This window comes from Rhyacophila brunnea, unplaced genomic scaffold, assembly GCF_057557595.1.
Source record: "Rhyacophila brunnea isolate RB1 unplaced genomic scaffold, BYU_Rbru_1.0 scaffold_16, whole genome shotgun sequence".
In the NCBI taxonomy this organism is placed as follows: Eukaryota; Metazoa; Arthropoda; class Insecta; order Trichoptera; family Rhyacophilidae; genus Rhyacophila; species Rhyacophila brunnea.
In genome coordinates this window covers 13,165,504-13,181,494 of record NW_028232816.1, presented here as the reverse complement: position 1 = coordinate 13,181,494, position 15,991 = coordinate 13,165,504, and the positions used below count along the sequence as shown (strand labels likewise).

At 31.4% G+C, this 15,991-nt stretch overlaps 1 protein-coding gene across 1 annotated transcript in view; it reads right to left on the bottom strand.

Moving 5' to 3' along the window:
• NaCP60E (Na channel protein 60E) overlaps nucleotides 1-15,991 on the bottom strand; it is a 294,537-nt gene that overhangs the window by 17,045 nt on the left and 261,501 nt on the right. Inside the window, exons 10-13 of the mRNA XM_085943900.1 lie at nucleotides 9,549-9,763; nucleotides 8,067-8,237; nucleotides 6,195-6,388; nucleotides 3,973-4,204 (exon numbers count right to left, since the gene is read on the bottom strand). Coding sequence (XP_085800026.1) covers nucleotides 3,973-4,204; nucleotides 6,195-6,388; nucleotides 8,067-8,237; nucleotides 9,549-9,763 — 812 coding nt within the window. The remainder of the gene's footprint in view (nucleotides 1-3,972; nucleotides 4,205-6,194; nucleotides 6,389-8,066; nucleotides 8,238-9,548; nucleotides 9,764-15,991) is intronic.

Sequence of the window (15,991 nt, the reverse complement as noted above, 5' to 3'; positions counted from 1 at the left end):
GTCAGATTGAAGTGAAATATAGGAAATTCTCTAATTATTATGTATGGGTGGTTGGACATAATATATGATCCAGGATAAAGAGACATTTACTGCAATATAATTTATTGTCAATCATTTGTAGAATATGGTAATAAAAAAAATATTGTATTGTGACAGTTTTCATATTATACAGATGTGTGATCCGACGTAAATCGGCGCCTTCTGTAGTATTGTTACGGTGTACTTATGTGTTATATGTTTACTCAGTGGCGTGCGGTCTATAGATGCTGTAGATGAAAAGCATCGCCATAAATAATCGTTAAAGTACTATGTAGTCATTATAAATTATGTAAGTAAATGTATTGTAATTTTTATTAATATTACGAAAATATTTTTAGAATATTGCAAAGTTACCGCAATACTTTAGTTGGTTACAAAACACCAAGTAGATATAGGTATGTATAATAAATGGTACATATTTTTTCAAAAGAATCTTTATAAGTAAACGTCACCGCACGCCACAGGTTTTAAGTGAGTTTTTGTGCGGTATAAAGTATCATCATGACTTCCATGCACTAATTATTCACATGATGGTAGTTGAAACTGGACATATCTGAAAATAAACCCCAGGATTCTCTGCATGCCAGTCCGATGCTGTATGGTGAAAAAATAAGCTGCTAATTTTTCTAAGATGGAATTTAAAATTTAAATAAATTTCTATATTACCTGTAAGTTTTTGGTGTCAGTAAGTGGTATCAGGAAAAACACATTGTTTGTAGATACAACATTCTGACCCAAAAACCTACATGAGGTATAATGAAATTATTCTACAATATGTAATATAATTTGTACATTTTATAGCTGTATTCAATTCATTACAAAGCAATGTATTTGTATAAATTTTGATTAATTAATTGACTTAAGAATAGATAATAATATTATTGCGGTATTGCAATACAGTGTAATATATTTTTTGGGGTGAACTGGTATACGTGCGGTATATGGGTAGGTAGGTATATTTTAATTATTTATTAAATTTAGTATATCGAATTAATCATTAATTTATTTTAGTCTAAAAATAGTTTATAGCGATAGGATAATATGCTTCTTTGAATTTTATTAAATAAGTTTTAAGTTACAATATAAAGGAGTTTTTAGATAATCGCAAAAAACCACCAGTAGTTAGAAGAAAAATATTGAACTCCGAGTGAGTCCATTTATATTATTTTTTAAAAAAATATATATAATGCATACTCATAAGTCTGCAGACACACAGTACACTACGAGAAATTTAGCTCCTTGATTGATTAGGAAGGCCTTATAGGCCTTAGAACCACATTATTTATTAAAAAATGTGAGTCATGACACCTACAGTTAACTTTGTCAACGATGGTCACATGGTTTAAAGTGACTTTTGATAGCTAACTCTTTATTTTTATATAGATAGATTAATGTCTTTAGAATCACTTGTTATTTAACTGAAAAATGACAAAATTGCAAAATGCGATAATGACTATAGGCGACTCAAATAATTGAAAATGGTAAATTACTATTTACGCTAAAAGGTGAAACTTATCACACTCCTCGTACAGAGGAATCTTATCAATTATTGGAGATTGGTTATTGGTCATTCGCTAAAGACTTTAAAAATTATTCAAAAAATACATACTTTAAGAATCTTGAATCGTTTGTATGGTAATGAAGTTATTATTATTTTTATAACGTCTCGCCATTATCACGTGGTGATGATCCACTGTTATTTGAATGCTCATTCAAGCCAAATTTCTGTATCTTATCCAAGGCCCCCATATTCTTAAGCGGGCCCCCAGGCCAGGATCTCTGGCAGCCACCCCTACCTATCGCAGGGGTAAAAGCAGTGTGATGCTCTTCAGAAGCGTTTTCTAAATGATGCTCCAGGTAAAATTATGGGTATTCAGTGTATTTTTAGCGATTTTTTGTATACTTGAATACATCCATTTAAATAATTATGGAGTTGTCGAATATCGACACACAATAATAATTAAAAATTGTATCACACAACCACATATTTTAAAATCTTAAGACTCTTGAATTGAAATAGCGTTGCAGACGACTTTTTTTTACCATTAGAGCAAATTTGTGATGTACGTTTATCTCAATAATTATAAGGTAGACGTGATAAGCAGGCCCTTCCCCCCAGAGCCGGGGGCCCCAGGCTAGAGCCCTATCAGCCCCCATGATATTATCATCCGACGTGCTTTACGGTGAAGTTATAGCATTTAATATCATAGTATGTTAAAGATTGTCAGTTTATAATATGAGCAACGTGTGGAATTCTACAGTCTAATTTATGATTTCATGGTATCCAATACATAGTATAATAATGGATATTATTGCGAAATTGAATGATCGAGATATAAAAAATCCTAAGACGTGCCTGATACTTACATAATATTGTGTGGTATTTTAATAAGGGTGATATTTTGATCGATAATAATATTTTCAAGCAATAATTTGTACATAATAATCCGTTGTTTATGATAATATATAAATAATATAATAGCATAATGATAATAATTTGTAATATATTTATAAAATACAAAATTATTTTGGTGATTGTGGCATTTCAATGGTTTAAAGTGGGATAATTATTGTAATAAATAAATTGTGGAATATTTAAAATTTCGAATTTAATAAAAAAGCTTTCTAATTATTTTCTCGCCTATGGAAAGTGTCGCGTATTGCCACACTTCCCCGAGTAAGCTGATGCACTTATCCCCTATGAAATGTTCTTATATCTTGTCTATTGTTTATATAATTAATATTCTAATGTAAGACAATAGACTAGGAATATAAGAAAAATATAAAAGTGCAACTTAGACGTGGTTGTTGGCTTACCATACTTTTTCCGATCAGGATTTTCTGCGATAGGACCGAAAATAGAAACACAACTCACTCATCGGCTGATTGGGACAATATAGAATATATTTTCAATATAATAAGTACTTATTTTAATAAAACTATACTAATTAGACTGAACATAAAACAACAACAACACAAACAAGCTATTTTTATAAAATATTTTATAAAGCCAACGTAATTATACATAACGTGTTATTTATTGATGAAAGAAAATTTTCAACAATCCATTGCAGGCTTCCAATCGATGATCCTAAGGGTTTGAATAGTTATACAATTATATAAAGGTATATTATATAGTATTATGATGCATTATTCACTCAGCAAGTCAAAATACATAGAATATTTTTTCCATTATTTTTCCAAGTAGTATTATTTAAAAAATCTTTGCACCCCTCGGACGTACTCTCCCAGATTTTCTCTTTTATTGTAATTACGTTTTTTTTGTAATTTTATGCAAGTACTTATATAAATTATATTTAGTTTATATATTATCTTAACATGTATATGTTTTACCGCTCGCCGCGATATTGGCATTCAAATAAAATTCTGTGCACAAAATTCAAATGTTACCGGCCGAGCGGCTGACGGTTCTCGTCCGATCACCGAAGTTAAGCGACATTGCGGGCGGATAGTACTTGGATGGGTGGCCGCTTTTGTAATATGCAAAATAACATTTTAACATTTTATTATTTTATATGTCAATGATAATTAACGGGAACAGCGACAATTTTTTAGTATACATATTAACTGAGAACATTCGGATCGAGAACTGCCCGGCTTTAGGAGAAACAATCGCTCTCAGACATATACAATATATTCCAATGTACTTCCGTGTAGCGTGGCTACTGACGCATTTATATAATTTTCTTCAAAAGCATTAAGTAGATACGTCATAAAAAGGTTTTAACAAAAAAAAATCCATGTTGGGTTTGGTTTTTGTTCAGTATAATCAAAAAGGTATTTTATTGAATTATGATACAGTCATTAAATCAATATTTGAATGTTACAGAAACACTTTATTTGTTGGTTTGAACTGAACTATATAAACAACGAATTTAGTTTTTATTGAAAAATACTGTTGAGTATTCATACCTCTTTCCTATTTTTAAGCTCTTCACTGTTAAAGCTGTTGAGCAACAAGGCAAGGAAAAGATTTAGGACCATGAAGTTGCCCATGACGAGGGCTGGCAGGAAGATGAAGAAGCATGTCTCTGGTCCGGCCACCTCCTCCGCCCGCATGCAGTCCCACAGCGGCTCGATCCACTCCCCGCAGAGGATCCGGAATATCATCATGAATGAGTGGAAGAAATCGTTGAAGTTCCATCTGTAAAAGAAATAACACTCGTCACCAATGGACTAATAAAAAAGGATTCACACATTTATTTGTGTGCAAACTTGAAATCAAAATTTGCAGAATTTCGAGACACTCCATTGAAGAAATAAAAGCGATAATTGTATGTTTTTTATTGTCACTTTATCGTAATAATAGTTAACTATATATATAAAAATTGTGGTTTTTCAATTAATTTATAAATAATGTGTATTATTAGGGGTGCGTGGGGTAATGGGAGCTTGCGGGTAATGGGAGCGACTGCAAAACAGGTACCATCTAACACTAAAATGACTCGGAAATAACCAAAACATCTTCGTCAATCGTCGGCTAAGCCCGTCGATCGCTGTCGGCTGCTTAGTGGCACGTGCACGCGCGTGGCGAGTGGAAGTGTGTTTTGGGCTAGGTGCTTATATCAATTAACAATACATAAACATCAACGTAAGTACTTAAAATTTTACTTATTTTACATATTTTGTGTCCATTGTATAGCCAGATACATGTATTTTTGTTTAGTAGTTTCAGAATCAAGGTTTAAAATGGTTTGGTTGCGTTATTTATCAATCTTCAAAGTGGTTGACATTCGGGTAATTGGAGCCTAGGAGGCTCCCATTACCCCTATATAAATTTCACACCTCTTTTACTAGTATAAAAAATTTTAATTGTTCCAGATGCCCAGAAATAGAAAACTGACGACTTTCAAGGCTGGTTGGACGGTGACTTCGTTGGAAAATGTCCTCCGAAACCAGAAAGATTATATTTGTGTTTTTTGCTTAGTTTCATAACATGACGTGTTGATTCTTTTGATATTTTTAGTACTGGAGCATATTTTTGTTGAATTACATTAGTAAGTATTTAACATTTTATTGTACCTATGTCTATTATAATGTGTATAAGTGTTTGTAAGCAAATTAAAATATGAAGCTCCCATTACATATTTGGTAAATTTTTGGCTCTCATTACCCTACATGTGGGGTAATTGGAGCCAAATGTGTTTTTTGGGAAAACGTTTTTTTTGTACCTTAGTTATAGAATTTTTGAGTGGAAATTGCAATAATATTATTACTATGTAACCAAAGGACTCATTTCAAGTCTTAATAATAAACGATTAGAACATTTTGTTACTTTTTTTCAACAATTTCCTTAGTAGGCTCCAATTCCCCCTTGCTCCCCTACTACTTACTCACTTACGCAGTTGAAGTAAGTATGCCAAAGTGTCAGTTTTTGACCGTTTGATCGAATAAATCAAAACATTATAAACAAAACCCTATGTGTGCACTGGAAAAAGAAATTATTGTTATCCCTGCTCAAAATTGACGAAGAATGTTAAGTATAGATTTAGTATACCAAAACTGCCTATTTTTAAATATCAAAAGAATCTATTTTCTATTTGAATTAGCATTCATTCACTTGGCAGAATAATTACATTTTATAAACTAATAACATAATTTTAATAAAACACATTTTTTGTTACTGAATCCACTTTTTATTAAATAATTGTAGCGGTTTTCTCCGTCTCAGAGGGACATTTTGATAAAAGTGGATTCAGTAGTAAAAAAAACTGTTCAATTACAATTATTAATACAATGCATTTCTAACATGAATTGACAGTTGGAACAATTAAAGAAAATAATAACATACATAATTATATTAAATTATACAGTTTGGTTTATTAGCCAATCGTTAGTTTGGTGGATAAACGATTTGTTTCTGCTTCCATTCCATTCAGAGAAAGAGACTGGATCCATCATCTCTTTTAGTCCAGTAAGTATTTAGGAATAATAACCCAATATTTAGTATTTTTGAGACCGTATTAACTAAATTAGGTACCTTTACTTGTACCTTTAAAATGTTATTGAATTCCTAAATGCTTAGGTACATTAAACGCACAAATTTTGTGCGCTAACGACGTATTATGGAACATTTCGCGACTAGTAGACAGTCTTAATACAATAATAAGCTAAGAAAATACACAATATCATACCTTGGCACAGGGTCCGGATCGAATTTATCTGGGGTATAGTCTTTCGAGAAAAGCTGCATGCCGATCACAGCAAAAATATAAATTACTATAACTAACACGAACGTGAGGTTACCTAACGCACCAATTGTCGAGATGATTATACTCAACAAGACTTTCATGGTTGTCCACGATTGGGCCAACTTTAACACTCTTAACTGCAACAGAAAAAGAAAATACAATGTAATTACAATAACATAAGGTCATATCAATAACAAAACGCATTTTGTATGTATGCGATGTGACATTCAGGTGACACGAGAAAATTTTCTTGTCAATAGGGCCCATAGATTAGTTATGTATATAATATTATGTTTTTTTAATTTATTAATTTTGATTATTATGACATAAATAGTGATATTAAAACATAAATATATGTAGCTATTACTCATAAATTAAAAACAGCTGGGATTCGAACCCAGATAAATCACCATCATCGATACCAACATAATAATTATAATGGTTTGGGATAATTTTAACACTCAAGAGTCTCTTAACTGGAACAGCGCATCTACTCTACACAAGGCTGCTATCGGCGGCGATAGGCAGCTATTATTTATTATATTTATGTATTGAGGCAGTTAATTGTTATTTTTTTTAATTATTATTATTTGTTTCTTTATTAAACACCACAGCAGGCCGTGAAGCCCAATAGTAGTGGTAAAACTCCCAGGCTTGAGGAATTCACATATTAGATTATGTAAATATATTTTGACCTCACTGGAATCGAACCCAGAACTCCATGATGGAAGGCCAGCGCCTTGCGCACTGCACCACGAGAGCCGCGAAAATGTCAAAAAGTGCTGTGTTTTAATAGCACCTCTCTTGGTTATGTTAACTTTTAAAGCGAGATAGACAGTTTTGACAGTTTAGACGGCTAACTTTATGTACCAATTATAATAAGTACCTCAATATATAAATATGATAAACTACCTTCGATAACCGCCGATAGCAGCCTTGTGTATAGAATAGATGCGCAGAAAAGGAAAATACCATATATATACTATAAAATCTGGTCATATAAATAGCAAATAATATGTTTTATATAATACGATATGTGACACTCAGGGCATATTAGTGACTCGAGACCGGCCTGGATTTTTTAAGGATATGTGATTATTGTGGCATAAATAGTGATATTAAAACATAAATATTTGTATGCAATCTCATAAATAGAACAAAAGCTATCACAATAATATGAAAAAAGCTGGGATTTGAACCCAGATAATTCACCATCATGGATATTTATATAATAAATTATGATCATTCAACATACTTGCTTATAAATGATTTTGCGGAAAATGATATGTTAAGTACACGCGGCCCTCGACTTTCGAAGTTTTTCAATTTAACTGGTTCCATGAGTGAAATACTTGTATTTCACTCACATCTTATGATATATACATATTTGTAAATTGTTTTATAACCTGACGCCAAAACAGCGCTAAAAGTTTGTGTCGAAACAACGAAGAAATAAAATCAGTAATCGTCTAGTTGTTTATACATACCATATCTTAATATTATTCGACCATTGATAAAATACTTTATTTTTGATTAATTTTGAAATTAGATAGGTAAATTAAAATATGACTCATATTTGTTAGCCATACGACACCTCGAAAAGTGGCATGATGTGGATTAGGTACAATACATTTTCGATTAAAATATGAAGTAAAAATTACAATTAATATATCCACTTCCTTTTATTTGCTTCGTAACATGCTGTACAGTTTACAGCGACGAAGACAGTATTAAGTCTAATTGTGACAGTTTGAATTGTGTCACTGTTGATTTTTATGAGTAAAGTGTATAAATAAATGAGTGTATTTTACTAACCAATCTAAGGCCTCGTAAAACAGATAATCCGTCAACAAGTTCAAATATGAGATCTAGCAAACTAGCTGATACTATGATTAGATCAAAGATGTTCCATCCACACGCGAAGAAGTCTTTGCTTAGCGCCAAGACCTTAAGGAAGCACTCGAGTGTGAAGATGGATGTGAAGACCTAGAAGCAAAAATTATAAGTACAGTTCTGTAATCGAGGTGATACTGATTTTGCGATTTTTTAAAGAAATAAATTCCTCACGGACAAGCATCATTAAATTTGATACCGATACTAGAACGTGTTGATATTTTTTTATTCAATACGACGACCCTATCTACGATGACTTTCCACGAATGATTAAACGTAACGGGAATAATTACAAGATAAAAAGAACATTTTATATACCACGTTTTAAAATATTCTGTTGAATCATATAAACTTGACAATTATTCTATGTATTGATAATTTAGGACAAATAAGTCAACAAATCATTTTTTTTCTATTTTGCAACAAACAAACAATTAATATAGAATACTGAAATGTCATTTTGATTTTCATAGTAACGTACGTATATATTAATAATTTAGTTACTAGGAACACCCCCTTAGCAACCAATAATAGTGAATTGGATTACGGATTTCTTCCGAAATAACTTTTTATACAAAACAGAATTAACTGAAAATGAATTGAATTCTACTTAAAGATGGCTAAAAGTATTAAAAGAATGCATTGACATCGTGTTCTGATATATTCTAAAAGTTTAAAATGTCTAGTTAGTCGGGAAGTTAGTTAAAAATCGATTACAAGATTTGTAGTGGATAAACAACCACCGGACAAACAAGAATACGAGCTAAGAAAAACGTGGTAAAAGTCCCGTCTTTTGGAGAGTGTCTTAGGACTAACGTACACGCATGGCCCCCACATCCTAAAGCGGGCACCTTGGCCAGGTTCTTTGGCGGGACCCCCTACCTATCGCTATGTTTAATGACAGGTATGACGCACAATAAAAGTGTTTTCAAAATTGTGTTGAAACTAAAAAATATAAGAGCCTTCAGTTTATTTTTTTTAGTTTTAACACATATACTTTTTTTTACTATTAGAGCAAGTTTGTGATGTGTGTTTATCTCACATATTTGATAGACCCACCACAAAACCTTAGGATAATTTAAAATTAAGGAAATAACTATTTATAATGTATATGTATTTGGCAATGTGCACGTGTTATTGCTGTTCACCAAATACATCAAAAGGCAACGGAAGTAAACTAGAAATCGCGTAAGCTGACAAAAAATATAATCCTGTTAAATTTTTTATGCTAATTAATACGTTTTGTTTCAATTTTCAATACCGAATATATCGGTATTTTCTGATTTTTAATACCGGTATTACAATCCCTCAGTGTGATGGATTATGATAATCTGTCAATAATAGTCTCTTCTCACTTTAATGCACCGATCCTAGATTTAGAGTATAATTTAGGATGTCACTTACTTTGTTGCCTATATCTAGAGCCTGACGTATATTCTCACTCATGCCGTGGTGCTCCAGCGCCAAGAACAACGTGTTGAGGACGATGCACATGGTGATGAAGAGTTCAAAGAGCGGATCCTTTACTATCTTGTACAGACAGTTCTGAAACTGCAGCCAGCCCTCGTAATCGATGCAGCATGATATGCACTTGTCGCAGTTTCTGTCCGGAAGATCATCTAAAAAACGTAACGTAAAACATAATAGACTAATGTGCATGTATAAAATGATATTTATGTCATGTCTATTTTTTAATATCGCTGTTAGAAGTTATACATCACTCAAAAGCCATTTTGTCACATCCCTTGGTGGGTACACTATAATTATTTTTTTAAATAATTGATATAAACATGATGTTTCATATTTTTAGCATGTTAACGTAATGGTCACCTGATTATTAAATACTATGCAATTCTGTCTAGTCCAAAAAGTACAGAAGTATTCAAAATCGATGGGTTAACGCACATATTATATTGTATGTCCAGTTTATAAGGAAATTGGGCTATTGGGCTGGGAAGCAGTCATTGAAATTAATGGCGTCACCAAACCACACCCACCCCGCACCACAGCCGCTCTTAACCGGGCGTATCACAGGACTCTACGTTTGATTGTGAAGCATTATTTTGGGAATACTAGGAATGTCACAAGACTAAGGGTCGCCATGTACTCAAGTGTGCTTTGACAAAATTTACATGGCTTTAAATTAAAAGTACCCATGGGAGAGATGAGTATGTGGAGGCGATATTAAAAATTGTAGTAAGTAACAAAAGCTATTACAATACTGACGAAGCAGTCAATCATCCAGATAGGTACTTCAAATAAAGAAACGGCTCTTGAGATGCATTCAGCAGTTTTTTTGATATATTGACCGGGTGAGACTGGTGGTTTTGGATAGCTTCCAGGGAAGGCGAAATAGATGAAGAGCGTCCAAGTAAAGCAGTTTACTGGAGACAGTATTCACTCTACTCCGAGAGAAGCAGAGACCGAGAGGAGTGGAGAGTCATGGTCATTCAGAAGATGGCTGAATTTTTAATGTGGTCACGATCCTCAGCTATGAGGGAACGACTAATAAGAGAGAGAAGTATAAAAAATCCAACCTGCATCATACCTTTATTCTGTTCAATTATTGTACGTCCAAATAGGTAATCTAAAGATTATTCCTTCATTCACATATATAATAATATGTCCATTTTGCCGTTGGTTTCAATCGAACCTATTAAATTAACTTTTTTAAACATACATACATCTGTGCACTAACGCTTCGAAATATTAATTTATCATGACTTAAAGCTTAAAGCTTAGAGATTCACTGGCGAGACACCAGGGAAAAATTGAGTTCGTCTCTATTTTTATGTGATAACATTTTATAATAACATTATGTTTTAAATTGGGACACATTTTAACAAAGACATATTTTACCAAACATTTAAGATTGTCATAAAAAATTAAAATTCATTTAAATGAGTATAAATTGCTGTTGAAAAAAACATTAAATTAATATTATTTTGTAAGTAAAAGATTTTAAGTCACGTCTTAATATTTTTTTCTAAATACAAATGAAAATATTTAAACTATTGTTGGATATAGTGTATATTATAATATAACAGAACAACAATATGCAGGTAGAGATTATTTAAAACACAAAGGCATATTGACAGTTTTTAGGTTAGGTTAATAAATTTTAAAGCACAAAAATTGTGAGAGTACCTACACGGTATAAAAAAATAGTTGTTTTTGCTTATTGTAATTAAAATGTAAACAAACATACATTTCTAACTCTTTTGGTTAACATATCTAAGTATAAAGATTTAAAAACAATAAAGAAGTTTATTTAAAGGTGTTTAATTTTTTATTTGTATCGTAGTTTAAAAAATTGTAAATAGATAATATTGACACATCGAGCCTATCTAACGCGTATATTAAACGGGCTTAGTTTCATTATCATTAACATATAGAATAGCCATTTTGATTTCTTTATATAAAAAAAACAAATCTGCACTGTGAATTATAAGTTGATAGTATTAAGTTGATAATTAATTTAACAAAAAAACTATTAATAGTTGTCACCATAATCAGTCATCTTAAGGTGGAGTGTAAGACTCCAAACGCAAATTGAAAAACAATATGTGTATTTGCCAGACCCAGGATTTAAACCTGAGAGCAACGATATTGTTCATACAATATTTAAAAAAATACAGTCATAATATATTATATTATCGTTTTAAAGTGACAGGTCGATGATATATACATTGTATAAAGTATTTAAAATTAAAAACATTAACCATATAATATGGTAAATTAAAAAAAAGTGTTTGCTATGTTGAACACAATATATTATTAATATGCACTCCATTGCTACTAGGGATTGCAATACCGAATGAAAATACCAAAACCGGTATTTCGGTATTTCCTATTAAGTAAGGAAGGCAAGTATCTACCAATAAATATATATTAAGTATATGAATCTCCTTAACATATTAATATTTTATAGCATATTGTGTCATTGATGGTCACCAAGGATGATGAAGGGCCACGGAAGTAAACCAGACATCGCGTAACCCAACAAAAAATAATACTTTTTGTTTCCACTTCCAATACCGAATATATCGGTATTGTCTAATTTTGAAATATCAGTAAGTATTGCAGTCCCTAATTGCTACACGTAATCATAGAAAACCTCAGGTAAATAGTATAGAATTGAAAAAAATAGATACGTATTGATAATAAGACTTTTAAAGGTTAGTGTAGTAATTATTTCCTCCCCGGGTGTCTTATTACACTCCCCCTTGATACAAAAAATTAATTCGTTTCCTGGTAATTTATATGCCTTTATGTTGTAAAAATTCCACACCAAATAAAGATAACATTGAGCGACTGACAATAATTGAACACAATGTAACTTTTTATATAAAATCCAACACTTATCACAACACTAAGAAAAGTAACACATTGTTAAACATATTACAGCGAAATTCTCAACAATTTCTATACATCATAGTTATCGTTATACTTCGATACAACAACTGAATATATAATTTAAAAAATAACACCAAAAATAATAAAAATAAATATAGTTAATATAATAATAATATATAAATCAAAATATCGACAATAATAATTGTAATATTTCCTTGGTCAAGATACAGTGCTCCATATAGTTAGGAAAAAGCTTAAAAACGGGACGAAATTCACATTTTTAAATGTAGCAATAAAAATTAAAGTCTGTTAGACAATTTTTTGCACTGCAATACAATTTAAAAATTTTAATAAACCATTGTATTTCATGAATAATAAAAAAACTAAACGAATGCAGCTGTGACTGTTTAATTAATGGTATCGTTTTTGTGGTGAGAGGTCTTTTGATATCTAAAAACAAATCAAAACCTAACACAATCCACTATAGCCATTAAGACAGATTAATTAATTATTAATCTAACGAAGAAATCAGTGGGTTGCATTAGGTTTTGATTTGTTTTTAGATAAGTATAGAAACAAGCGGTAGCCGCCCTTGTTATAGATTGCATAACTTTAATTTTTATTTCTACATTTGATTGAAAGTGAATTTCGGGTATGTTTTAAAAGTTCTTTTGACGATAAGAAGAACTGTGAATTTACCGTTTCTTTTAACTATATTGTTCTTTCACCAAAAAATAACAGTAAAGAAAGTTATTAATAATAATATAATATACCTACTGTTTTTTATTAGTTTTTGGCAAAACTAATTTTCACACCAAAACGATCAAGTAGTAATGTTAACAAAAGCCTTCGTAAATTAAATTATTTATGTTAATGGAATGTCATGTTATATTGTTAGAGCTTGGCTTAGTTATAAAGAATTATAAGAACATCTTGATGCCATATAGTAATATAATCTTTTAATTAAGTTTACTTAATTCTAAAATAAGATATACTGGTAGATTTTCTATGGTTTAAAAAATGTAAAATGGGTAGTTGATATAGAAACATGGATATATTAAGTTATGTGGATAAGTTAAAGTGTCGTATGAAGTAATAGGAAATTTATATTTCAATTAACTCTTATTCAAATATATACGTCAAAATTTGGAATACTTATTTGAAAAAAATCCCGGTATATCATTTATAGAGGAATACTTTATTGTTTTAGGTGGATTTAAACATATAACTTGGTAGGTGCTAAAAACATTATTAAAATACACAGATTAGAGAAAGCTAATAAATGTTATATTTTTACCACCATGTTTGATCCTAAGCAGAGCATATTGATATATAGATCTACGAAATACTAAAATTTGTAAAATTTTGACAGATAATTAATATTTAAATTTGATTTACTACAATGTAACAATTATCCAAAACTAATTAAGATTTCTCGTGTAAAAGTATCAGAAATTGAGGTAATTATTAATAATGCTCTAATACTGATCTAATACATCTGTGTTCATTTTTGTAATCAAAATGATTAAGTTTTGTTAAGGCTATGGCATGCTGAGGCATGGACTAAAAAGATCGTGACTACGCGACGCGCAGATTGTGCAAACGACGCGTGATGCACAAAACATAATTTGTCATAAAAATTCAACATGCATCCATTTAATGTTATGTTTATTGTTATATTAGTAATAATAATAATATATTCATTGGCATGTTTTCTTTTTCGAGTAAATGCGTAACGTTTTTAGCCATCTTTTCACGATTTAAGAATATATTCCTCCGACGCTATCACAAAACAAATTGACGTCCTCACAGCTCGATTATCGCTCTCCGATTGGAAACGAGTGCGAAATTACGTCCCACCTTTTGTTGAAAATTATTTGCCGTTTCGCCGATGTATGCTCTTAATAACTTTTATGTTTCGTCAAAAGATGGCAATGTATAAATGATAACCAGGAAAACTAGATTAAAAAATATACCCATAATTTTAAATGTTTAATATTTTGACAGGATAGTTTCATAAGAGTTAGCTGCAATATGTTGTATTTGGAATATGCGAAGAAAGAGTAGACAAGCAAAATATCCAACATCTACAAAGCACAGTGAGAAGAATCAGAAATATAATAATGTAGTATAGAAAAATATGAGAGTAAGTGAGATAGATAAACATGAAGTTCATGCGACAATCAAGCGGAAGCAATGCAATAGTCGAAAGGGGGTTTATATAATTGTTATTCGAGGTTTATCCATAGACAATAAAATTTTTGGGATTCGATGATAGAGTGGCCAGATATATTCGAAATTTAAAATTGAATTGTTCCTTGGGTGAAATTATAGCCGCGCAACAAAATTACATTTACGATGCTAACTAGAGACATAAATGGTGTAATAATATATTTTTAAATAAAATGTGTAGGTATGCAATATAAAAAAAGAAATAAAATGCACTTAAATAATAATAAATCAATGCCGGTTCTTAGTTCCATCCAAAAGATATTTAAATCTTCCGTATCGGCAGTATAAATAAAACTGCCTCTGTATAAATTATAATGGCTAAATTATACGAACAGTTCAACCATCGTGGTAAATAATTTTAGATATCCATTGGATCGTTTTGACTCCTGTTGCAATTGGCTTATTTATATACACGGATGTTGCCAGTGTTAAATTTATAAATAAATCACAAAATGTCTTTTGGTAATATAATATTTCTAGTATTTTCATAATAAAAAATTAAGGGCACGTTATATTATTTAATATATTTTGTGATTCGCATTATTATTAAAATAATAAATAATGTCCGAGTGATGATCACGAAGTCAAACGCCAACATGGCAGGTTGTGTTGTTGTCACGAGCCGGGTCTGCATGAATAAAGACTTTAATATTTCCATCCAGACTGGACTAACAGATTCAAAATTATTTTTTATGATGCAATTATCGTATTGGACGATCAGTGAGGATTATGTCGTATCGTGTAATTTGAGCAGAACACATGACTTTGCATCATTGTAAGATATTCAAATGCAGAGATGACTAAGTGAAATGAAAGGTTTAATATTTTTTTGAATATCATCTGGCCATTCTAGCAATATTAATCAGGTGGGTAACGCTTCAAATTATTAAGTAAATCGTAGGTAAATTACACATCGAAGAGTTGGTATCGCACGAACTTCTTTCACTGTCTGCGCACAGACGGTGGTGTTAGTGCACTACATCTAAGCGTTACCCCGTGATAACTAGTGCACTAACACAACTATCTACACAGAGACAGTGCAAGAGTTTCGCGTAACTGCTATACCTGCATCCCAGCACGAATGACTTACCTGTAAAGTAGGACAATAGCAATTCGTCCTTGGCGGGCGCCAGGGCTATTCTCCTCTTAGAACTTAGTATGTCGGCCACGGGGAGGGGCGTTTGGTCCGGGGCCAGGTCTTGTCGCTGGTAAGGCCAGTCCGCGCCTGATAAGCATTTTTCACTCTTTTGGAAAGGAAA